Raw genomic sequence first — 25,808 nt, forward strand, 5'->3', positions numbered from 1 at the left:
TTATATATCTGATATTTTCATAGAATTTGTTTTCTTTTCTTTATAAACATCAGAATTGAGCATTTAAATAATCGTAGTATTGATCATAGATCATATCGCTCAACTCTAGTGTTTGACTTTGTGTGTCAGCTGATGACTTTGACAATCAATCAATCAATCAATCAATCAATCAATCAATCAATCAATCAATCAATCAATCAATCAATCAATCAATCAATCAATCAATCAATCAATCCTTTAATTCACACAGCCTTGAACCACAGCCTCATTTGCCTCATTTTAAAGCAGGGACTCTGCTATAAAATATGAGCAGTGTAAATTCAATAAATAAATAAATTCAATTCAATACAAATATTTGAAGCTTAAGTGAGGTTCAAGCGCTGATATTGTATGTGCCATCATGCCTTCCTTTCATAATATGGAAGAGAACATCACTTCAATCTGCATGACTGAAATGCAAGTTTAAAGTGTCCTTGTTCATAGGAAAACAAAAAGTGTAGACATTCTTTAATCTAGTATCTCTTCCTGTTTACATGTGTGCACTGCAGTTAATTTAGTCTCTGATAGTTTCCATGTCATAAAGAACAGTCACCTGAACGATGTCTCTCTCTGCCAGTTTTCCTCTGGACGAGATCCTAATGTCATCGCCGTCCAACTCCACCATAGCTGGAAAACACAGAGCACACAAACACGTACACACACACACGTACACATATGTTGTTATTGATTGATTTATTGATTTGCACAACAGGAATCATATACACGTACATAGTGTACTACTTCTTTCCATTGAAAGATGACAGAATATTGGTAACCCTATGGTAGGAGGGCTTAAAGAGGTGGTGCCATGGTTTTGCACTTTTTCAGTTTTTCATGTGTCTATGAGGTTGATAGAACTTCATTAAGCCCCCTGGTGGTGTTTTTATGGTGTTTTATGTCTTCTCTGACTATTTTGAGTTTCTACCTGGAGGCTGAAACCTTGAGGGTCAAACGTGCCAATAGAGAAACAGCGCTTTAGTGACATAGTAAAGCCATACCCTCCCCCTCATTATCATAACACAACAGGTGTGGGCATGAGGACGAGGAGGGACTAGGACAGGTGGGTGGTGCTAAGGTGGTGGAGGAGGTGCTAAGGTGAGAACCAGGTATACTTAATGAACTGGAGGCGTGTCCACATAAAAACATAATTTTAACAATTTCTGTACACTTTTTTGAAAAATATCTTCCTCCTAGTATAACCATAATACCTGATGATTATGTTTTAGGGGGGGGTGGGAAATCACTGAAAATCACGGCACCCCGCCTTTAAAAGAGAACCCCACCGTTTACACTGCATAACATTTGAATGTATTAGTGGCTAAGAAATAAATAATAATAGAAACAGATCATAAAGTATAAGAAACTAGACAACAAAAAGAAAAACATCAAAGAACATAATGAGCAGAAAAGACAAAACAATAAGTACTAAATAATATGTTTTAACCATGAAACAAATTTCTCAAATTCTAGTGTACTTCTGGGCCACTTTGCCCTCACGCACGCACGCGCGCACACACACACACACACACACACACACACACACACACACACACACACACACACACACACACACACACACACACACACACACACACACACACACACACACACACACACACACACACACACACACACACACACACACACACACACACACACCTGTCATATGTTTTCATTCTCGCTTTAGCCAGGGCTCTGCCAGCATTTTAAACAGCTGAGTGCAATTAAGACCGAGCACTTCTCGTACCCTCAACACTACAAAGCCAGCAATTAACCTCAGCCAGTTCTTATACAATTATGTGTGCATCCGTCCACCTATGTTCCGTAGGCCCTTCTCTACTGAATCAAATGAGTTGGTAATTCCCTCCCAAGTGTTTCTCTGAGTAATTGCCATAGAGAGAGGAGGGTGTCTGCACTCCGCAGTAACAGGCTCTGACTTGCATCCATTAAAAAGTCAATCATTAACTTGTAGTTCATGTGGATGGTGAAAAACGTGATCAAATTGCAGAGTGGTCTTTTTGATCCTTTTTTCAGAGGACTTGAGGCTGGAGAGGACGATGTCCAATCACTGCAGATTGGACATTTTCCTCTCCAGCCTCAAGAAATAATTGATACGTGTCATACACGACCATGTCACAAAAATAACTGAGGTTTGAAATAAACTGCCCAAAAAAAGTTTGGAAACTTAACTTGGGTCTTTCCATGGGGGCAGTGTTGCTGCTTAGCCTTGGAGCACACACAAACTCAACAAAGTTGCGGAGCCCATGCTCAAGTGCCAATCACACACCTGTGATTGGCACTTGAGCATGGGCAGGTCGCTCAAAACAAGAGCGATTACCAACAGAAGCAGTCAGAGCTGCCAAGTCTCACCCTTTGAGAGTGAGAGTCACGCAACCGGGTGGAAAATGGAACGCTCGTCCTTAAACACACTGCCCCATTTTTTTCGCGGAACGTGGCCGCCGGATTAGACCGGGGTGAGTGTGTTTTAGAACGACGGTTGAACCGTCGTCCTTAAACACCCTCGCATTGACGACACGCAGCCCCAAAACACACTCACCCCCATTTTTGATGAGTTATCATCAAATCCAAAGATTCGTTGGGAATAATTATAAACAAACAACCTCCTGTTGCTTCCAAGTTGGGGGGGGGGGGGGAGTTTGACCAAAACCGAAGGAGGAGGACACAGAGAATGTTTCGGCCATCAGAGATCAAAGGATTTAGTTGCTGCCATTCTGATAATGTCAGGAGCAACCAGACAAGGGGCGGCCATAGCTGAGTGGTTAGTGAGCCCGCCTAGGGAACCAGCTGGCCCTGGTTGCCCCAGGTTCGATTCCAGGCTATCCCAGCATATGTGCCGATGATATGAAATTTGTCCCTGAGCAAGACTCTTAACCCCAATTGCTCACAGGTTCTCATTGGAAACAAGACCGCAAGGACTTTCATGAACGACCTGTTAAAAGGAATTATCCTTATCCTTACAACACTACGACCAGGTAGGGGGTCCAAGTGTTTCCAAATGGACTGCAGTCTGCACAGAACCCTATCCATCAGATCCAAAGTAGACTAGTTTTTTTTGCAGTGGTGTGTTCTAGATTTTTTGGGAGGGTATACTATAACTATTCCCCCCCCTAGTTCCTCCCACACACACGTATAATTAATTAATGTAAAAAAAAATGCGCGCACTCCGCGCGCGTTTCTGCCCCGCACAAACTCGGCCAGGCCCAGTTTCACAGCAATACTGAGTACAGTTACAATATGCTTTGTACTGATTTTCTACTGTTTCTAGCTGCTTTTAGCCTTAGATGCATTTTCGTTTTTTTTTATTACCATAGAAGTGCAAGCATTGTTATAAACAAATGCTGGTTAGGCTTATCAGATATAATTATAGCAGTGTTAACAGCGAGCATTCATGTATCTATTACAGAATAGTATTAACTTGGCATTGAAGACACAAACTGTATCGAAGATTCAAGATTTTGCTGTGCTATGACACGCAATTTGAATACTAATGAAGTACTCAATTCAGTGACCTACGTTCAATGAAGTGAATGGCAGGTCGTTGAAATGTGTGAATTCCTTCGCCAGTAGCCATTAATTATCACCTCAAGAACAATAGCCAGTTAGCCACACACATGATAAGTCATCAACTCAGTTAGACTAGTCAGACCACATTCTTGCTGTTTGTAATGTATTATGCAAGTACATAATGAAGTTGACCAAAGTTTCTCAGCTGCATTATATTTGTTATTAGTGTCTATATGTCCTCTGAAACAAAGGGGTTTATTAATAGTGAGAACTTACTTAAGCTGCTTTATAAATAAAGCACGTTGAAACTGAAGATGATGGCCAATGTTGATGATAATTGATAACAAAATATATATATATAAAAAAAATAAAATAAGCCCCCCCTGCAACGTTTCCTTTTTGCCACACATATATGGAGTACATTTTTTTGTACCGAATTAACCGAATTAAAGTAACAAAAACCGGAAATAAAAGGGGAATAACCGCGAAAAACCGCGAAATAAAAGGGGAATAACCGCGATTCGCGCACGTGCATTTGTGGCGCTCGTGCATGTGTGGTGCTCGTGCATGTGATGACACTAAAGTCTCACTCCTAGATTTTCCTGAAACTTGGCAGCCCAGGAAGCATGTTGGGGTATTTTGGGAATTGTTTTGGGGGCGCTACCCACACGTTTAGCTGTGTTGCTCATTCCACGAATGCCCGATCCTTACAAGCTGCACCTCGTTTGTAAAGGTGACTAATCAACAACGATAAAAATGATATAAAACACAATATCAATTGGTATTATTGAAGGGGAGAAATAATCTACCGAAGTAAATTTTGCGTTTTGCTCATCATCGGCTATTTGAAAAAAAATTCTGTGGCCAAATATATATTAATGTGCGGTCCTTGACATGAAAAAGTCTTGAGAACCACAGCTGTGATGTATAACAGTGGTTCTCAAAGTTTTTCATGTCAAGGACCCCCAAAATGATATGTATTTGACCACGGACCCCCATCTCAAAAAATTTCTTCCAGGGACCCCTGGAACAAAGATTTGAGTTACAAATGTTTGCTTAAAAATATATATATTCAAAGGTGTGCGCAAACTTTCACGATTTTCCAAAAATAGCAGATCTACAAGCTCATAGCGCGGCACTCAGTGCTGCGCAATGAGCTTGTAGATCTGCTATTTTTGAATAGCCAAAGTATAAAAGGTTAAAGTGGTTAAAATGATTGTGATGATAACAGATTTGGCTGGGGACCCCCTGGAACCCCCCCAAGGACCCCTGGGGGTCCCCGGACCCCACTTTGAGAACCAATGATGAATAGAAGTAGTGAAGTTTCCTTACCGTCAAACTCCGCCTGGCCCACTCCCACTATGATGATGGACATGGGCAGCTTGGCACCCTGCGGAGAGGAACAAGAAGGAACAAGCGCTTAGTGTCAGTGGGTTCTGCTCGTTAGCGGCTTATCTCTGTCTTTCTTCCACCGAGAGACACCTGAGAAGGAATTATCAAGCCTGAAATGTACTGACTCTTGCACTTCTTGTACAGTACTTTCAGAACTGCTCTGTCGTTCATCATCTCCAACGCGTTATACACGAGAGAACTGAGCGGAGTCTGTCTCCTGATGATTACCTCCTCTGACCCGTATAGTCATGATGGTAGGCTTACTGTGGAGAAGGAAGTTCGCACCCTGTGTCTTGGCTAGAACATTTTATTTAGCTTGACAACATTTCAACCCTTCATCATGTCTGATGAAGACCTGCTTGGGTTGAAACGTTAAAGCTAAAAAGCTAAATAAAATGTTCTGCTGGAAGACACAGTGTGCGAACTTCCTTCTAAAATGTTCCTCTTGGAGCTAAGAAAGACACAGTGTGCGAACTTCCCTTCCTTCTCCAGTGTACGTATTGTTGTTCAGCACCTACACATTTTTTATTGTTTTTATTTTTATCCCACAAATTTTTTTTACCAATTTTTTTCACCCTGTGCCAATTGCCTAGGCTGTAATCCTGGGCGCTACTCTCCCTCTGCCAGCCTGGGGAGAGCCCCGAACTGAGCTCATGCTTCCTTCGATGCATGAGGAGTGAGCAGGCCGCGTCTTATCACCTGACAGGAGGGAGTTTCCCCGGTCGGACGTAGCGCGTGGAAGGAACACGTTATTCCAACCAGTTCCTTTCCCCTCCATCAGGCGCCCCGGCTGACCAGGGGAAGGCAGTTTTTTGTGAGGGCAGCTACCCTAGGGGACACGGGGAGAAGATTCAAACTCCACACAGAAAGGCCCTTTCGCCAACCCCACCTATGGGCACTGATCGCGTGTCGAGAGAACACGCCCCCAGCACCCACAGCGTACCCGGCGGGAATCGAACCCAGGACCTTCTAGCTGTGAGGCGACAGTGCCTACACATTTTTATTGTGATGTGCGTGCCGTGCTTCCCTTCGGACTCTATTCCCGATGGTACTGTTACAATACTTGGTGGCAACTGTGAGCTCACCCAAGTTACAGTGGGTTACCATCATGCTAATGTTCTGCAATGCACTTTAGGAAGGAACATTAACAATGAATTGGATTCTGCAGAGAAAGAGGAAGGGAGGGATTAAGAGACAGAGAGCGAGACAGACAGAGAGAGAGATAGAAGAGATGAGATGAGATGCTGACATTAGCACTTTCTTCCAGAGTGCAGTCCCAAGAGCAGTTCCTCTCCCAGAACTCGTAAGGGAAACTTTCTAAAAAGTCTGTGTGAAAGTCAGCCCCGCTGAAAGGCTATAGAGGAGCATCAGTGCATGGTGAACAGGAGATGGTCGTTTTTGATTTCTGTTTATCAGAGGCCCCACTCCTGATCCCCCAGACGTTTTAAGGTCCCCAAATCCAATTTTGTCGGCTGTATCAGTTCTGCCCTTCCGCCCCCGCTGCTTATCTGCTGATAACAGCTTGGGTTTGCTCAGCGAAATTGTGTTTTCTTAAGCTGGTGAGAGGGGCTCCCGCTCACTGACAACAGTGAGTCTTCAGACAGTCTTCAGAGATCTCAGGTCCAAAACGGGTCGGTAATATTAACCACTTTAAGTTTAAGCCCGATACTGTCGCATCATGGCACAAATAACCGCGACGCGTCGTGTGAACGTTTAGATCCGTTATTTTCCGCAGGCAAGGTACTTTAAGATATTAAAGAATACTTCTGTACTTTTACTCAAGTCACATTTTGAACACACTTTGACTTGTAACAACAATATTGTGGTATTGGTACTTTTACAAAAATAATCTGAGTACTTATTCCAACTCTGCAGAGGATGGATGTATGGTAGAGTTTGTGAGCCATGAGAGCCGTGAGGGAGGGGAGGGGCCATCTCTAATCACCACGGCAACCATCCCCAGTTGCCCTCCTGGCCACTCCCATGACACACCTGCAAATTGAAGAGTGTCAAGGAATTATCCTTGTTTTTGTCGTTTTACATAATACATAATTTTGTCCCTGAGCTATACTGTAGGTTATTATTGAACAAAAGCTTCCGAAAAACAACTTAAGACTAGTCCAAACGACCAGGCACAGAGGTGCTGTACCATAAAGACCTGAGGCCCATTCTACAAATGCCTTCTAAATCAGAACACTTTCAAGATTTTTCCAAAATGTTCAAAAATAGTGGAGGTACAAGCTCAAAGCACAAAACAAGCCTAATACACAAAACAAGAATGGAAATAACAAACTGCACAAACTGCCAAGGATACAGAATGAGAAAACTACCATCCATGAAACACTATTTCTAGATGAATGACTTTTGATGCCGTGGTCCCATTTTACTTGTCTGCTTCCCTTAACAGTTCTGACTCTCTGATTGACACATTAAGCAGCAGGCAGATGAAAGCGATAGCGTTTCCGTTGTGTTTGAATGACAGGGACCATTGCGGACATGTTTTATTCATGTTGGAGCATAGTGCCGTGGCCTTGCTTGCACCCCGTCTTTTTAAAGTTTGGAGTACATTTGAACAAATTTAAATGTAATGTCACGAAAATATCAATTTAGATGGGTTTCATCAGGTTTCATCAACCGGAACATTCCGATGTAGCTATGTGTCAGAAAAAGACGCGAAATGTATGAATATTGGGAAAGATGGGAGCATCTAGTAGCCTATTTATCGCGTAACTTCCACTGTGATATTACTTCTGTGATATGATGTAGAACTCATTGTTTACTACAGATAGCTCCAGTCCTTGATTATGATTGGCTGAGCCGTGTTGGACGTCGTTGTTAAATGCCGTTTTTAAAATGGATAGGCCCAATCCTTGATTCTGATTGGTTGGTTTACGTTTAGATGATGGGATAAAAGACACTATAATCTACTCCTTAGATCAGTTTATATAAATCACAGGTGCGTTATTTTTATCTACAGTGATTCCCTCTCTACACCAAATCTCTTCACAGCAAATAGCTATTGCGTTGTGAGCTTGTAGATCTATAGGGTTCAAAGTGGTTAGCTTTTTGTAAAAATCACTGTAAACCACAGCCTCTGGGGTTTTATTGCTTCATCGTCTCGCTCGTTTCTCCTTTTCCGTTACAGTACATGACAAGGTAAACAAGCTGAATGTGTTTTAAAATGTTTGCTTTGGTAAAATTAGATCAGTGTTAGTGTTTGCTGCGGGGACCAGAGGAGGCTTGTTGTTGACTCTCCCGTTAAGTCAGAATACACCAGTAAGCTTCTCTTATCAATGTTCAACAAAGCTCTGGTAAGCTTCCTCCTGTCCTCCCACTCTCTCTGTCTCTGTCACACACGCACGCACGCACACACGCACGCACGCACGCGCGCGCACGCACGCACGCACGCACGCACACACACACGCACACACACACACACACACACACACACACACACACACACACACACACACACACACACACACACACAATGCACACACATGCACGCACATGCACGCTCCACATCAAATAACTCGGCACAATCCACCATGTCCCTTTTCCTGTCACATGCTTTGTGACACTGACAGGCAGCACAGATCCTCTCTAATGACACAACAAAACCGTGTCAATCAACACGGGCGTATACTGCTGCTGGATATGACACTTTACTGTAATGTACTGTACTTGACAATAATGGTGCCACTGCCTGTGTGTGTGTGCAGTGGTGTAAAGTAAAGTACATTTACTCAAGTAACTGTTCTTCAAGTACAATTTTGAGGTGTTTTTACTTTACTGGAGTACTTCCAATTTTCAGTACTTTTACCTCTACTCCACTACATCTCAGAGGCAAATATTGTACTTTTACTCCACTACAATGCGACACATTGTGAGCTTGCAGATCTGCTATTTTCAAAAGATGTTTAGACATTTTATACATTTGAAAACATCTTCTGCATAATGAGTACTTTCTACTTTTGGTACTTTAAGTACATTTTGATACCAATACTTTTGTACTTTTACCCAAGTACATTTTGAATTCTGAACTTTTACTTGTAACAGAGTACTTCTACAATGCAGTATTGATACTTTTACTCAAGTAAAAAAATGCAGTACTTTTTCCACCACTGATGCCATGTATGTGCTCGCGTGTGCGTGTGCGCGCGTGTGCCAGCATAGTTTTCCAGTGCTGTTGAAGTAATTGAGTTTCCCTCGCATTCTGCTCTGCCATCATATATATATATGTATGAGCATACAACATGATGTCACCCTTGCCTTGTCTCCCTGTTTACAATGTAAACTAATGATTGTAACTGTAATAATAGTAATAATAATAATAATGATAATAATAAAAATAACAATGATAAACAAAAGAAAGAAAAGCAGGTAGAAAAAAAAGTGTAACTACAAAACCCTTTGATGTGTCTGTCACTGAAGCCGGAGAGGGTTACGTTTTCCTTCAGTTAAACTTGACCCGTTTCATGATGACAAGAGACCCAGAGGAACACGAGGATTGATGAAGAGATGAAGAACAAGTGGAGCAGAGGAGGGAGGAACGCTGAGACAGAACAGCAGACAAATCAAAGGCGTCACAAGAAGATCGGACTGGAGCTGTGTTATGCAGACAACATGAAAGAGATGTCTCCACGTGTGAGTTACAACAACATGGAAAGAGACAGCATCTCTTATATATATGTGTGTGTGTGTGTGTGTGTGTGTGTGTGTGTGTGTGTGTGTGTGTGTGTGTGTGTGTGTGTGTGTGTGTGTGTGTGTGTGTGTGTGTGTGTGTGTGTGTGTGTGTGTGCGTGCGTGCGTGCGTGCGTGCGTGCGTGCGTGCGTGTGTGTGTGTGTGTGTGTGCGTGTACTGTACATGTACATTAGACCACAGTCTGGAAGAGGCTAAAGTACCAACCCATTAACCCATTCAATCCGGGAACGCATCTGTGTCATTTTAGATTTCTTTGGCTATTCAAAAATAACAGATCTACAAGCTCATAGCGCGGCACCGAGTGCCGCGCTATGAGCTTGTAGATCTGCTATTTTTGAATGGCGAATGCGAAAGCTTGTACAGTAGATCTGCTATTTTCTGAAAAATCGTGAAATTTGTGCAAATCTTTGAATATATATTTTTTAAAGCGACCATTGTAACTCAAATACTTGCTTTTGGGGGTCCCTGGAAAATAATATTCTGAGATGGGGGTCCGCGGCCAAATACAAATCATTTTGGGGGTCCTTTGAGAACCACTGATATAGCAATTTTTCAAAAAACGGTTATAGGATTTAGAAGACTAGAATATATATTCAAAGATTTTCACAAACTTTCACGATAAAAAAAAAAATAGCAGATCTACAAGCTCATGGGGCGGCACTCGGTGCTGCGCTTTGAGCTTGTAAATCTGCTATTTTTGAATAGCCAAAGAAATCTTAAAATGACAGAGATGCGTTCCCGGATTGAATGGGTTAATGATGCTATACTGTATTATACAGCTTGGTTACAAATGTAAACGGCCTGTGTTCATATTTGGAAGCCTCGGTAATGTCCATACATCATGTTGTGAGAGGCCTGCAGATTACAGGAATGCACAAGCCAAGAGCTAATTAAGCCATTAGGTAAATTCTGTTCAGTCTGTGATAATTGCCAGTCGCCACATATGGAGGAGACGATGCTTCCTGTATCCTGAAACACTTGTTGTTTAGTTAGTTTCCCAAGTTTGTGCATCTACTATTGTTTGTGTTTCTTGTGTGAACTTGAACATGAACATGAACATGAACATGAACATGAACATGAACATGAACATGAACGTTCCTCATTACGTTCTTCAAAGGTTATTTTCCCCCTCTAGACAGACAACAACTCTGACTAACATCCAGACAGCACACAGCAACATTCTGAGCGTTCATTAAACTCTGTACAGGTACTCGCAAAACACACAATGGGAGTTTAATCCATCAAGACCGGGAACACATCTCTGTCATTTTAAGATGTCTTTAGCTATTCAAAAATAGCAGATATACAAGCTCATAGCTCATCTTTGAATATATATGTCACAGGTAAATTTCCAGGTAAGTTGGAAGGGGAGCGCTTGTTTTTAGGCGTGGGGCGGGGCTGCGATGCGGGGCTTTTCGAGACAGGGTTTTTTACGCGAGGCTCGTGAGGAGGAGGAGGCGCGAGGCGGGGCTTTGATACGAGGCGGCACGAGGAGGAGGAGGAGGAGGCGCGAAGCGGGGCTTTGATGCGACGCGGACCGCACGTGATAATAGTTATTGTCCATGACGGAGGCGCGCCGACTCAGCAGAGCTTGAGGCCGAGGAGGCCCGACCGGCCGAAGGTCTGCTGAGTCGAATCAGCGCCGTCCGAGTTGTAACCCGATAGGGGGAGAATAGATCTTTTTATGGGTTACTATCATACAGTCTATGGTTACTATCCAGTGTCCACGACGACACAGATGTGTGCGTGTGCATGTGTGCATGTGTGCGCATGCACACACGCACACGCGTGGGCAAAACAAGCGCCCCTTTTCCAATTTACCTGGAATGCCAATTTACCTGTAACATATATATTTTAAATATTTAAATATTTAACATTTGTAAAATATTTTGTTCCAGGGACCTCCAGGAGCAAAGATTGTATGGATGTATTCAAAGATTTGCACAAATGTACAAGAATTTTCTAAAATAGCAGATCTACAAGTTCATGATGAACTTGTAGATCTGATGAACTTGTAGATCTACTATTTTTTAATAGCCAAAGAAATCTAAAATGACACAGATGCGTTCCCGGATTAAATGGGTTAAATGTGAAAGCAAATAAAGATGTTAAATGTGTGTGTGAACTTGAACATGAACTTTGCCGTTCCTCAGTACGTTCCTCAAAAGTTATTTTCCCCCTAGACAGGCAACAACTCTGACTAACATCAACAACATTCTGAGTGTTCATTGAACTCTGTACAGGTACTCGCAAAACGCACAATGGGAATTAAAGCAAAGTGCAAAGCCAAATTCTCTCTCTCTCTCTCTTGAAGACATCTTTTTTTGAAAAGGAACATGAAAGGCTCGTTGTTTTCGGGCAGAAACCTCATATCTCCATATTTTAAGTTTTTATATGTTTTTTTTCCCCAAATTAATGAATGCCCCACTTTGCCTTACTTTGCCAAAAAAAAGTTGTGAAAAGGCACTGGCCTAGCAGTCCGGGCACTTATAGGCTCTAATGTAGCCTGACAGCGCATCGCGGGTTCAAGTCCCGTTCCCGACGATCTTTGTTTCATGTCTCTCCCCATCTCTCTCCCTGTTTCCTGTTCATCTCCACAATACAAGCCAAAAAAATTTAAGTTGTGAAAATAGCATAAGCTAGTACTACATGCTATGTTAATTTAACCCATTAAGACCTACAACGCATCTGTGTCATTTTTTGATTTGAGCTAAAAAAGCATTATTTGACACTTTGGCTATTCAAAAATAGCAGATCTACAAGCTCACAGCGCGGCACCAAGTGCCGCGCTATGAGCTTGTATATCTGCTATTTTTTTTTTATCATGAAAATCTGTGCAAATCTTTGAATATATATATTTTTAAAGCGAACATTTGTAACTCAAATCTTTGCTTCTGGGGGTCCCTGGAACTTTCTTATTTTGAGATGAGGGTCCGCGGCCACACATAATTTTGGGGGTCCTTGACATGAAAAAGTTTGAGAACCACTGGTTTAGACATACAAGGTTTCCCCACAACGACACAGATGTTACATAACCAGCTCTGGGTCCTTCAGAGAGAGAACAGGCTTCATCACAGCGGAGGAATCAGGCAGGAGGCAGGCAGTGAGATAGAGCAGCAGGCAAGATCTTAAAAGGAAGGTGCTGCTGTTCTAATGTTTTGACTAACAGTCGCAAATTCCCTTTAAATCCAGTCTGCTGGGTGTTCTGTGCCTTTAGGCTGGTCCCATGGAGGAGAGGAGAGGAGAGGAGAGGGGAGGAGAGGAGAGGAGAGGAGAGGAGAGGAGAGGAGAGGAGAGGAGAGGAGACTGCTGTTAAGAGTTGGGAGAAGAATTAGTAGTTAGGAGGTCTTTGAAGGTTTTGGTGAAAGCTCTCACTAAACTGTTCCTAAGTTTTGCAGTATCTTCCCCTCTGGAATAAACCTCACCAATGACCATAAGATACTACACCAGGGGTGCCCTCACATTTTTGACTTGAGATCTACTTTTAAAATTACCAGCTCACCAAGATCTACCCACCACAAAAAATAATGATCCCATTGCTGAAAATACTTTAAACATTCACCTGGGCGGGCTTTGGAATGGCAACGCTGGCATTACATATAAGACAAATGCACTTGGAATGGGAAATAGTGGGGAAATAATAGTCTTCTTCCCATTCTGTGTGGAAGTGGTAGGTTTTCTGGACCTTTGCCTCGCACGTTTTTTATATAACTTTGTAATGCTACTGACGTTTGCGCGCAGCAACACTCTTGGAAGCAAAGCATTGCATTGGGGGTTTGCTTACTATAGAAGCCGTGAAGGGAGCCGACAGGCTTGATTGACATCATTTTATTGACATCTTGATGTCAATCAATCAAGTCACCTTAATTCAAGTGGCAGATGCCAGAAAAAAGGAGGAGTTTTCTGATTTTTGTTCATACATATTTTACCAGTAGATCACGAAGGCTGTGCCCATACCTTTTGGGCATCCCTGTACTACAGTATATATTAAAGACATCTCTGTCCGTCAGTCAGTCAGTCTATCTGTCTAAATCCGAATTGTCCTCCTCAGTGGGTTATGTGCAATTGATATGAACTTGACACGGGCACAAGCTCAGATCCGCTACTGCGTCGGGGGTCTAATCACCCTATCAAGGTTTATTTCTCAATAATGACCCACTCCCTCATTGATTATCCCTTGCTTAACATACTCTACCATGCACAACCGGTCAAAATACTGTTTTATCTATCACAAGTTTACAGGCTCAACGTTTTTCAGCTTCAAGAAAAAAAGAGTCATAAGGGAAAACGAATAGAGAAAGAAAGAAGGTGAATCAAAGTCAGATAACATGAAGGAATGTCAAATATACATTGACATTGTATGCCTGGTCAAAATAGAAATGCACTGAAGCAGAAATGCTCCGAATTCGTGCAAGCAGACAAAACATTTTTTTCAACGGATATATAAATAGCAGCAGAATCAATACAATGATAATCCCAGTCTCCTGTGCAGGTGAGAGACATCACTTAGCAGCAGATATCCCTCCTGTAGGTGTGTGTACACTAGTGATAGTAGCAGTGGCATTTTCATCCAGTGGTGGAAGAAGTGCACAGATGTTTTGACTTAAAAGGGATAGTTCACTTTTTTTCAATCGATTAGTCACCACATGGAGACTTGAATTCATGGGTATTTTTTTGTTTTTGTCGCATTTCCAAGCCAATAATTTGATGACCGGCAGTGGGGACACAAAGAGTCTCCTTTGTGTCTCCTACCGGAACCGCTGCCTACTGGTCTGCTGCTCCCCCCCTCCCTCCTCCATCCCTCCATCCTTACATTGACGATGGCCTCCTTGGTCTGGGCCATGTCCGATATCACCCCGTCAGTGATGATGAGAAGCACATGGTATTGAGAGCCGTCCTGCACTGCTGCTGCATACCTAGAGAGAGAGAGAGAGAGAGAGAGAGAGAGAGAGAGAGAGAGAGAGAGAGAGAGAGAGAGAGAGAGAGAGAGGGGGGGAGAGACAGAGAGATATGTCATTTTAAGATTTCTTTGGCTGATCAAAAATAGCAGATCTGCCGCGTTATGAGCTTGTAGATCTGCTATTTTTAGAAAAATTTAAAAATCTTTGAACATATATATATATGTTTTAAAGCGAACATTTTTAATTCCGATCTGTGCTTCTGGGGGGTCCCTGGAATAACATATTTTGAGATGGGGGTCCACAGCCAAATACATATCATTTTGGGGGGTCCTTGACATGGAAAAGTTGGAGCACCGCTGATATAGCGACAAACTGTTAGGATTTAGAAGAGAGAGAGAGAGAGACCCATTACTTCTGAAAATAGCACTGACACACGGGCTAACTAATAATATAGCAGACATTACAAAGCCTGTTTACACTGTCTGAGTGTCTGAGTGTCTGATTCCCTGTTTAATAACCTTTGTCCCTGTTTCTCTGCTCCATTCTCTAGTTTACAATTATGCTCATTCTAAGTGGCTAAAGGCCACGCATTCATATTGATGCAGCCATTCACCACACTCTTTGTTTATAGTAAACAAATAAACAAACAAAAAGCCTTTGTGCCGGTCTGTGAGAGAGATGTTATATTATACCCCCCTGTTCTTCTCCTTTTCAAAAAGAAAGTCCCTGTCACATAGCAACGTAAATTATGATCCAGCTATTTATCACGATGACATTTTGTAATTACCACAGAGGGCCATGGAGCATGATCAGATACGGAACAGTTTGGATATGACTCGCCAAATGACAAGAGACAGGGAGTCAAGTGGGTTTGGCCGGGGGGGGGGGGGGGGGGGAGCTGGGCAGGAATTGGGATTGTCAATGCGTGACCTTTTAACCCATTCAATCCGGGGGGGAAACGCATCTGTGTCATTTTCAGATTTCTTTGGCAATTCAAAAATAGCAGATATACGATCTTGTAGATCTGCTATTTTTGAAAACAAATCTTGAAAATGTGTGCAAATCTTCTGAATATATATAAAAAAAATTAACTAAAATCTTTGCTTCTGGGGGTCCCTGGGAAAAATATATTTTGAGATGAAAAAAAGTTTGAGAACCACTGACATTATAGCAACATGTTTAAAAAAACAAAACAACTGTTAGGATTTAGAAGACATGAAATGTTTTTTAATCTTTGCTTCAGGCGATTCTACACATTTTGTAGAATCGCCTGAAGCAAAGATTAAAAATGTTTTTGCTTCAAGAAATATATTTGCACACATTTTCACGATTTTTTCAAAAATAGCAGATCTACCAGCTCATGGTGCGCCATGAGCTGGTAGATATGCTATTTTTGAATAGCCAAATATATCTACAATGACATAGATGCGTTCCCGGATTGAATGGGTTAACCATTTTGGTATCTGCATAGAGAGTGTAGAAATGGACCCGCAACGTTCTCTCCAAGTTAAATTCATGCTCAGGAGATTAATCCCCATGACACAACAACCCACCCACACGCTAACACACACAGACACACACATCATTTGAATGTTGTCGCCGTTGGGTGGAAACCATGTATGTCAAACCGAACATACAAACCAAACACAGGAAAACAATCCCGTGTTCCAATGGATCCAATGTACTTATTATTTAGTCACAAGATCTTGTTAAAGGTTGGGTAAGTGATTTTCTTTGGTTAAAATAAGTGTTAAATTTGGTGTTAAATGCAGCCTGACAGCGTGTCGCTGATTTGAATCCCAATCCCGACGACCTTTGCTGCGTGTCACTCCACATCTCTCTCTCGCCATTTCCTGTCAGTCTACTGTCTACAGTATAGGCTACTATCAATAAATAAAATATTCTGATTGCTACAGAGTGTTTGCTCAGTAACAGGAGTCTCTCCAGCTCACAAAAACAACAAATACATTTTCTATCCAATCAGGATAGAGAACTCAGACAGGATACAGACTAAACAAGTGGAATTGGAAGTGATGACACAAAGACATGAGCAGACAGAATTGGAACTGGAACTCTCTCCTGATTGGCTGAAATTTGGCAACCCACCTGAAAAATGTATTTTCGGTTTATTTCATTTTTGTATTACTTACATTTTTTGTAACCCATTTTTTCACCCAGTGTCAATTGTCTATGTGATCCTGGGCGCTACACTCCCTCTGCCAGCCTAGGGAGAGCCTAGAGCCGAGCTCATGCCTCCTTCAATGCATGAGAGCTAGCAAGCCGCTTCTTATCACCTGACAGGGGGGAGGTTCCCTGGTTGGACGTAGCGCGTGGAAGGAACACGTTATTCCAACCAGTTCCTTTCCCCTCCATCAGGCGCCCCGGCTGACCAGGGGGAGGCGGTATAGAGACCAGGATTACTGCATGTTTTTGTGAGGGTACCTACCCCTAGGGGACACGGGGAGAACATGCAAACTCCACACAGAAAGGCCCTTTCGCCAACCCCATCTAGGGTATGGGCACTGATGTTTATTAAAGAGCTGGAGAGACAGGGTGAGACTCCTGCTACTGAACAAACACTCTATAGCAATGATTACTATCAGAAAATAACCTTTTAACAAAAAAACGTTTGTTTTAACCAAAACATATCACACGTTTCATTGGTTCAATCTTTATAAAAGACAGACTTAACCACTTTCCAAAATTTCCGTTAGAAGGCAATTTTCACTAATTGAGCGCTACACTCTTGTAAAACAAAGTAGGGCATTAAATTACACACAAAAAGTTGAAACATGGAGATACAAGCTTTTCTGTGTGGGAGCTGTGTGATCTGTCAGTGCATGTTATGTTACCGCCCACGGGCCCTCGGCCCTATTTGTCATTTGGTTCCGCACAGCTAATAAGCCAGTCTTAACGACAGGCTGTCACCCTGTCTCAGTTCATGCTCACGCATTTTTGTCACTTCCAATTTACCGCTTCTATAGCAGCAGAGATATCGTCACTGTCGGGGGTGGAAACCTCATATATGTCCAAAACTGGTAACTTTTCGGGATTTCCGATTCAAAAGCATTAAAAGCAGCAGATCCACAAGCTCCAAACGCGTCGCTTCGCGCCGCGTTTCGAGCTTGTGGATCTGCTGCTTTTGTGTGACGCTGTGGTGCAGTGGTTTTCAACCCTTTTCATATCAAAGGCCATTATTTATTCAGCATTTCAGCCACGGAACCACCGTTTGATGAGATTTAGACTCTCAGAGCCAAGACTACTAAGAATATTTTGTTATCGTTGTTGGATAAGATTTTGTCCACAATTCCATCCATGCTGTATTGATGTTGGTACCAATAGGAGAGACAATAGGCAAACGTTGATCAAAATAACAATTACTTAAATAAGTAATGCAGATGTTTAACAATAATTTAACTCTTGAGAGCGTAAAATGAAACCAAATGGACCCGTAAGGGTCCATTTGGTTTCATTTTACGCTCTCAAGAGTTTACGATCTATAAAGGTCCACTTGGTTTCCAACTCTCCATCATTTAGCTGGGGACCACCTGGAAACCCCTCAAGGACCACTGGTGGTCCCCGGACCACTGGTTGAGAACCGCTGCTGTAGTATGATCAAGTAGGGCCGTTAATTTACGAGAAAACAAAACACAAAAAGTTATGGATATGGAGATAAGAGGTTTCTTGGCCCCGATAAGCAACGATATGCTCTTCTAAACCACTGAGACACAAATCGAGGGAGCAGCCATTATGGAAGGACTGACTCTGGCTTTAAGTGGAAGAAAGGGAATCGCGCGTCACAGAGGCCAGCGGTGACCAATGTCACCGTCTGCCATTCAGTTTCATTCTATGCTTGACGCTTGAAGGGCAGACGGCCAGTGATAGCCGCGGTGAGTGAGTGTGTGTGCGTGTGTGTGTGTGTGTGTGTGTGTGTGTGTGTGTGTGTGTGTGTGTGTGTGTGTGTGTGTGTGTGTGTCTGTGTCTGTGTCTGTGTGTGTCTGTGTGTGTGTGGCCAAGCAGTTGCCAAGGTACTGCTCGGTATCGGCTATTATAGGAAGCCGCTCAATTTGGAGGAGGCGTTGTTTCCATTATCCATGATTTATGTCCGCTGTGTCTGACACAGTATGTCAACTATATTGTATGTAACAATGTAATGCCGTCTATTGCACTTTGTAACTGGCTGTTTTCCTATTGTCAGACTGCACTGGCAGTGTTTATGTCCTTTGTACAAGGCATTCTTGTACTTCTGTTTATGTGGACATACAGTACATACATATTTCAAATGTGTGTGTGCAAACACTGTGACATCACAAAATGAGTTGCCTCCTGCATCGATCGTGGAGTTTTTATCAAATTATGTCAAACAGTGTTGACTTGTCTGTTGAGAAGCACTGAATGTACAACAGATGTATGCGATGCGAGAGTGTGGTCTAGCCAACACCAACTCAGGACTCCTGAATCTCTGCCCTCCACACTCTCCTATCTAACATCAGGGTCTTGAGCTCTGCAGTGTTGTTAGCTAAGCTGTCTCGCCGCAGTGCTTCTACGTAGGTGGTGCAGCTTCTTGCCTTTCCTGGCTTTGCCCTGGGTTGGCTCCCATAGTGTCAGTTTGCTTGCCACTAGTTCCGGGTGCCAGCCTCATCTTTCTCTCTCTGACTTTGTCTGTGACCCACGTGGTAGGCCCCCATGAGGTCCTCATTTCTGATGTGGTCCGTCCATGTGATACCTAGTGCCATTCGTAGCATTCTCGTGTATACTCCATCAAACAGATGTATGTGGTCACTGAAGCTTTGAGATTTGTGCGAGGAAGTCTTATCACAGAGTTAATTTGAACTCGGAGAGTGCATAAATGTAACTAAATTGCACCTGTTCAGTAGGGAGGGAGTGGGTGGGATAGCATTTTTCCTCCGCACGTGCTACTAGCCTGAAATTGGCCAGGCTACTCGTCTACACCCTCCTACATCAGTGGTTCCTTTCTATACATTTAAACTAAATGTAATGCCCCACTACAATTCCAAGTGCTTGTTAGGGTGGGGGGGTCCCCAGTTCAAATATGATTATTTTGTGGGGTTAGCGGCCTGAAATGTTTGGGAACCCTTTGTTGTCCTAAATGACACACACAACTGTAGGGGTTGGCAGTGATTGACACACACACGAAATGTGGGGGGAAAATGGGGAATTGGGAGAAAAAAAGGAAAAGAAAGATTGTTGCCATCACCTGGCAACATGGTTGACCACGGGAGCGAAGTTGGTCGGCCCGTACAGCTGGACGGTCTTCAGACTCTGGTGGTACGCCTCCAGGATGCCTTCGATGCCGTTACAGTAGGGGTTCTCTGTGTTACCGTTCTGAAGAGGAGAGAGAACCACCAAAATATATATGTCACAGTACGTTTGGAGAACCAGTACGATTGAAGACAGAGCGCTCGTTTTTAGGCACGGGGCTCCTTCGGGGCGAGGCGGGGCTTTTCGAGACAGGGTTTATTAGCGAGGCTCGCGAGGAGGAGGAGGAGGACGGCGCTGCGAGGCGGGGGGTTATTACGCGAGGCTCGCGAGGAAGAGGAGCCTCCTCCTCCTCCTCCTCCTCGCGTAATAACCCGTCCCGTCCTCTCCTTCTCTCCTTCTCCTCCTCCGAGGAGGAGGAGAAGGAGAGCGCGGAGAGGCGGGGCTTTGATGCGCCGACGGAGACCTGTCTTTTGTTGTTCCCCCCCACATAGCAACCAGGAAGCTACGCTAGGGGAACCATAATATCTATGAGGGGAACGCTGAACACGCGTTCACACGCACGGCGCGCCGACTTAGTGGAGCTTGAGGCCGAGGAAGCGCGCCCTCGCGCCTCCAGGCGCGAGTGCCCGCGGTGACCGGCCGACGCTCCACTAGTCGACTCAGCGCCGTTTGATTTGTAAACCGATAGGGACAGAATAGTTCTTTTCATGGATCACTGTGTGTGTGTGTGTGTGTGTGTGTGTGTGTGTGTGTGTGTCAGGGAGAAAGTAAAACAAAAGCCAGAACACAATAAAAGTATCTAAACAGTCCTGCTTTCAATAAACCAAAAAAAGCATGAGCGCGTGCGCGTGCGCGTGTGTGTGCGCGTGTGTGTGTGTGTGTGTGTGTGTGTGTGTGTGACTGTGTGTGTGTGTGTGTGTGTGTGGCCATATATGTTTGTGCACAAGCCTGGCTTGTGGCTCCCTCTAGTGCTGGGTGGGTGGTAAAAACGAGCGCGCTTTCTTCAATCGTACTGGTTCTCCAATCATACTGTAACATATATATTCAAAGATTTGCACACATTTTCAAGATTTTTCAAAAATAGCAGATCTGCTATTTTATAATAGCCAAAGACATCTAAAATTACACAGATGCGTTCCCAGATTGAATGGATTAAGCCAGTTTTAATATAGGATGGAGTTTTACCAATGTATAAATTAACTGAGGATATTTCTGTGTAATACACAAAGTCAATAATTACCACCAATAATGAGGAGGCCACAAATCCATACATATCAATAAGACGCCCTTCATGTTATTGAAATGCAGAAAGAGGTCATGGGGGTCACACACTCACCAAGGGGAATTCATGTGAAACCCGTCCATCGGGCGGCAGTTTGGCTCCGAAGCCCAAGGCGGGGAACATCTTGTCACTGTCGTAGTCCTGGATGATCTCCCCCACGGCCTTCAGGGCCATGGCATAGGCATTCATCTGGTAGGGGTTCATGTAATGCAGCGACGTGGACTGAGAGGGGTTACCTGGTGGGAGAAAAGTTAGAACATAAACAAGGGTGTCATTATTAACCACATGAACCTTAGCTAGTGTCCCTATTCTGGGGCGATTGGTGAAAATGCAGTACCATACCGCAGACCTGATCAAGAGAGCAGTGGTGTAAAGTAACTAAGTACATTTACTCAAGTACTGTACTTAAGTACAATTTTGAGGTACTTTTACTTTACTGGAGTACTTCCAATTTTCAATACTTTTATTTCTACTCCACGACATCTCACATATTGTATTGTACTTTACCTCCACTACAATTATTTTCAAACTTCAGTTTCTAGTTACTTTTTGTAGATTTTGATTACTATTACAAAACATACATTAACCAGTTCAGCCCTATACACATTTCGGCCATTTTGTCCATTTGAAAATAGCCGATCTACAAGCTCACAATGAGTTGCGATGTGACACATTGTGAGCTTGTAGATCTGCTATTTTCAAAGGATTTTTTATAAATTTTATACATTTGAAAACTTGTGAAATGGGACATTCTGCACAATGAGTACTTCCTACTTTTGGTACTTTAAGTACATTTTGACACCAATACTTTTGTACTTTTACTCAAGTAAAATTGTACTTGAGTAAATGTACATAGTTACTTTACACCACTGGATTTTACCCATATAGGGATGACAGGTTGAAAGTAGCTAACAGTGCAATATGAATGTATATATCAAAATGATGCTCCAGTTATGTTATTATAATAGCAGTAGAATGCACAGCTGGAACACATTATGCAGAAAGCATATTTTATTAATACCAATAACCAGCCTGAGTGTCTGTCACATCTCTGGGGTTAGGCTACATGCAGATGTCGTCTCATAAAAGATAACGATGGTTTTTGCCCTCACAGCACCCTGGATGCACCGTGCACGGCCACCTAGTTCAACTATAAACTTTATAGGTGCAATAAATTGCATTTTTTCTGAAGCTCTTCCAATGAATACCCTGCTGGATTGTTAATATGAAATGACTTTAGTGTTTCCTAATGAGTTGTTTGAGGAAAGAAAGGAGGGTGCCTGGGTGAATAGACCTAATTGCTCCTGGTGTGAAGCTACTGTGAAACATTCAGTTCATCCAAATGGCTTTCCACTTACGACCAATCAACATAACCTTTGTGGCACGATGCTGAATGATCTAAAAGTCTATTAGAACACGTAACACGAACACGACCGCTCCAAGAGTCTATCGACCTTCGTCTAATGGGAAAGTAAAACCCCACTGTAGCTCGATTCAAAACGTTAGCTATATTTTCTTTTAAAACAAACTTTTCTTTTTCTATTCTAATATTTATTTCCTACTTTATGTCGGTTTTACCTGTCTGTTTTACTCTTTTTGTTTTCTTTCATCATTACAGTACCTACTTTAGTGCTTTCAAGCACATTGCATTGCATTTTGATAGTATGTCAAATGTGCTGCATAATTATCCACATTATTGTTGCCAAGATGACACTGTTAAACCTGGAAACACGTTCATATTCTGCAGAGGCCTTATATTACATTTGAGGAAAGGCATAGAATCCATGTTTGTTATATAGCAAGAGATGGATGCTGTTTTATTAAACCTCCAAGATTCAGTCCAGTAATTGTATTGTTCTGGGGGGGTCCCTGGAACAAAACATTTTGAGATTGGGGTCCGCGGCCAAATACATATCTAAAAATGTTTTCTAAATCCTAACAGTATGTTGCTATATCAGTGGTGCTCCAACTTTTCCCTGTCAAGGACCCCCAAAAGGATACGTATTTGGGCACAGACCCCTATCTCAGAATATGTTGTTCCAGGGACCCCCCAGAAGCACAGATCAGAGTTAAAAATGTTCGCTTTAAAACCCATGGATTAAAACAAATGTTTCTATTATCTAATGGAACATATCACCTTGCTTTCTGGTTATTGCTGAGATCATTACGAGGCGACAAAACTGTCATACTTTTGGGCTCTCACCATCTAAAGTCTAAAATAAATAAACAGCACGTCAAGCTTTCTTCTCCTTTCGGTTGGGAAGCTCCAAAAACGGATTAATGACCCAATCCTTTTTTTTTTACCCCCCATTAATTACCTTACAAACACAATGCCAAGTTTGTCTTCCCTTCCAGATAATTTCACGGCAGCAATGTTTACAGGCATAATTAACATCAGTTGAGTGGCTTAATTAGACTTAAGTGTGGCCTTTTCAGCAGCCGAGCGGAAAGACTTTTTTTGTCAAGCTGAGCGATCGCTCTGCCATCCATGGAGGCTAAAACGCATGAATGCTATTTTCAAGTCACAACACAACGGGTGGTAAGAGAACATTGACAGAGCATTTAGGAAAAGGGGGGGGGGGTCATTTAGGTGGTGGTGCATGTGTGTGTGTGTGTGTGTGTGTGTGTGTGTGTGTGTGTGTGTGTGTGTGTGTGTGTGTGTGTGTGTGTGTGTGTGTGTGTGTGTGAGTGTGTGCGCACGCACGTGTGCCAATGATTGATTTGCGCACTACAGACAGTGATGGAAGAAGCACTCACATGTTTTACTTAAGTAAAAGTATCAGAACTGCAATGTAGATATATTCTGTTACAATTAGAAGTCCCGTATTCAAAATGTACTTGAGTAAAAGTACAACGGTATCAAAATATACCTAAAGTACCAAAAGTAAAAGTATAGTCCTACTCATTGTCCCATTTCACAAGTTCAAAATGCATAAAAAATCTTTAGAAAATAGCCGATCTACAAGCTCATGTGTCGCATCGCAACGCATTGTGAGCTTGTAGATCTGCTATTTTCATATGGGCGAAAAATATATACGGCTGAAGCGGTTAGTGTGTTTTGTAATAATAATCAAAACTAGTAACTAATAACTAAAGTTTTCATATAATTGTAGTGGCGTAAAATAACAATATTTTCCTCAGAGATGTAAAAGTATTGACAATTGGAAATACTCCATTAAAGTAAAAAAAATACCTCAAAGTTGTACTTAAGTACAGTACGTAAATGTACTTAGTTACTTTACACCACTGTGTGCGTGCGTGCGTGCGTGCGTGCGTGCGTGCGTGCGTGCGTGCGTGCGTGCGTGCGTGCGTGCGTGCGTGCGTGCGTGCGTGCGTGCGTGCGTGCGTGCGTGCGTGCGTGCGTGCGTGCGTGCGTGCGTGCGTGCGTGCGTGCGTGCGTGCGTGCGTGCGTGCGTGCGTGCGTGCGACATTGATTCCCGCACTCCAGATGTGCCACAGTCAAAGAGCCCCCCCATCTATCGTTGACCCCACACACACACATGGCCTGTAGCATCACTCACCGTTAGACGCGGTGAAATCGATGGCTACAGTGAAATTGATCTGGGTCCTGTGGAACGAGAAACCAAAAGAGGAAAAAACATTCAGGAAGAGACCAACCACACAGCAACAATTACAAGTCAACCCTCATAATACCAATGCTCTCACACTGGTTCACACGCACGCACGCACGCACGCACGCACGCACGCACGCACGCACGCACGCACGCACGCACGCACGCACGCACGCACAAACATTTTACCCTCAAGAAGAGAGCACCTCTTTGAATCAATACATCCTGCAACAACAGAAACATTGCTCTTGACGGTGCATTTATATGAACACATTCAATTCTCCCGTTCAGATGTATTTAACAAACGTTTTACAATTCCATCGTGTCAAAGATCTGAGGGATGGGACGAGAAACACAAATGTACAAATGTAACCAAAGGGTCCATTTGGTTACATTTGTACTCTCTCATAGTTAAGTAAACACTGAGGGTTGCCAAACCCCTACAGGTCCGTTTGGAAGTAGCAAGCAAGATGACCGATGAACCACTTAAAGGAGCCCTCCACCCATTTACAACCTTATCTTCATATAATTGGTCCTCACCAGGGGCTTAATTTGCTCCCCGGAACCTGCCTGCTGCGCATTTTCCCCTCAATGTGCCTTCCTGCAATGGAAAAGGACCGTGGATAAAATGAAACCGAGTTACGTTCGTAAATCGCCACAATTGAAATACTTTTATTATATTTTTTGCTGTTAGAAAAATCTGACTCCTATACGCTCACTGCGTTAGTTGTAGACGACTCGGCAAATAACGCAAAGGCTCTTCCTCCCCCTCATGTCAAAGTAGTTGTCGAGGTTTACAACTGAGGAGAGGACATAAAAAAGAGGAAATGTTCCTTTAACTGCAAATCACAATGCTGTATACCCACTCATGGAGCTCTCTCTTCTCCAGTGGTGTAAAGTAACTAAGTACATTTACTCAAGTACTGTAATTAAGTACAATGTTCAGGTAATTCTACTTTACTGGAGTATTTCCAATTTTCTATACTTTTACTTCTACTCCACTACATCTCACAGACAAATATGTACTTTTCACTCCACTACAATTATTTGAAATCTTGAGTTACTAGTTACTTTGTAGATTTTGAAAACATGCATTCATTTTACTGAAGTAAATTCTGAATACCATGCAGACTTTTACTGGTAACAGAGTATGTCTACATTGTGGTATT

The 25,808-nt window shown here is 42.8% G+C and overlaps 1 protein-coding gene across 4 annotated transcripts in view; it reads right to left on the reverse strand.

Moving 5' to 3' along the window:
• cpne5b (copine Vb) overlaps positions 1–25,808 on the reverse strand; it is a gene marked incomplete at both ends in the record, with an annotated part of 314,866 nt that overhangs the window by 870 nt on the left and 288,188 nt on the right. For all 4 annotated transcript variants that reach the window (XM_080425210.1, XM_080425209.1, XM_080425211.1 and 1 more), the window contains 6 exons: positions 593–666; positions 4,897–4,954; positions 14,475–14,577; positions 19,781–19,908; positions 21,122–21,303; positions 24,589–24,635. In XM_080425210.1, the coding sequence (XP_080281336.1) occupies positions 593–666; positions 4,897–4,954; positions 14,475–14,577; positions 19,781–19,908; positions 21,122–21,303; positions 24,589–24,635 (592 nt within the window). The remainder of the gene's footprint in view (positions 1–592; positions 667–4,896; positions 4,955–14,474; positions 14,578–19,780; positions 19,909–21,121; positions 21,304–24,588; positions 24,636–25,808) is intronic.

The sequence above is a fragment of the Gymnoscopelus braueri genome (assembly GCF_963280865.1).
Source record: "Gymnoscopelus braueri genome assembly, chromosome: 3".
Lineage (NCBI taxonomy): Eukaryota > Metazoa > Chordata > Actinopteri > Myctophiformes > Myctophidae > Gymnoscopelus > Gymnoscopelus braueri.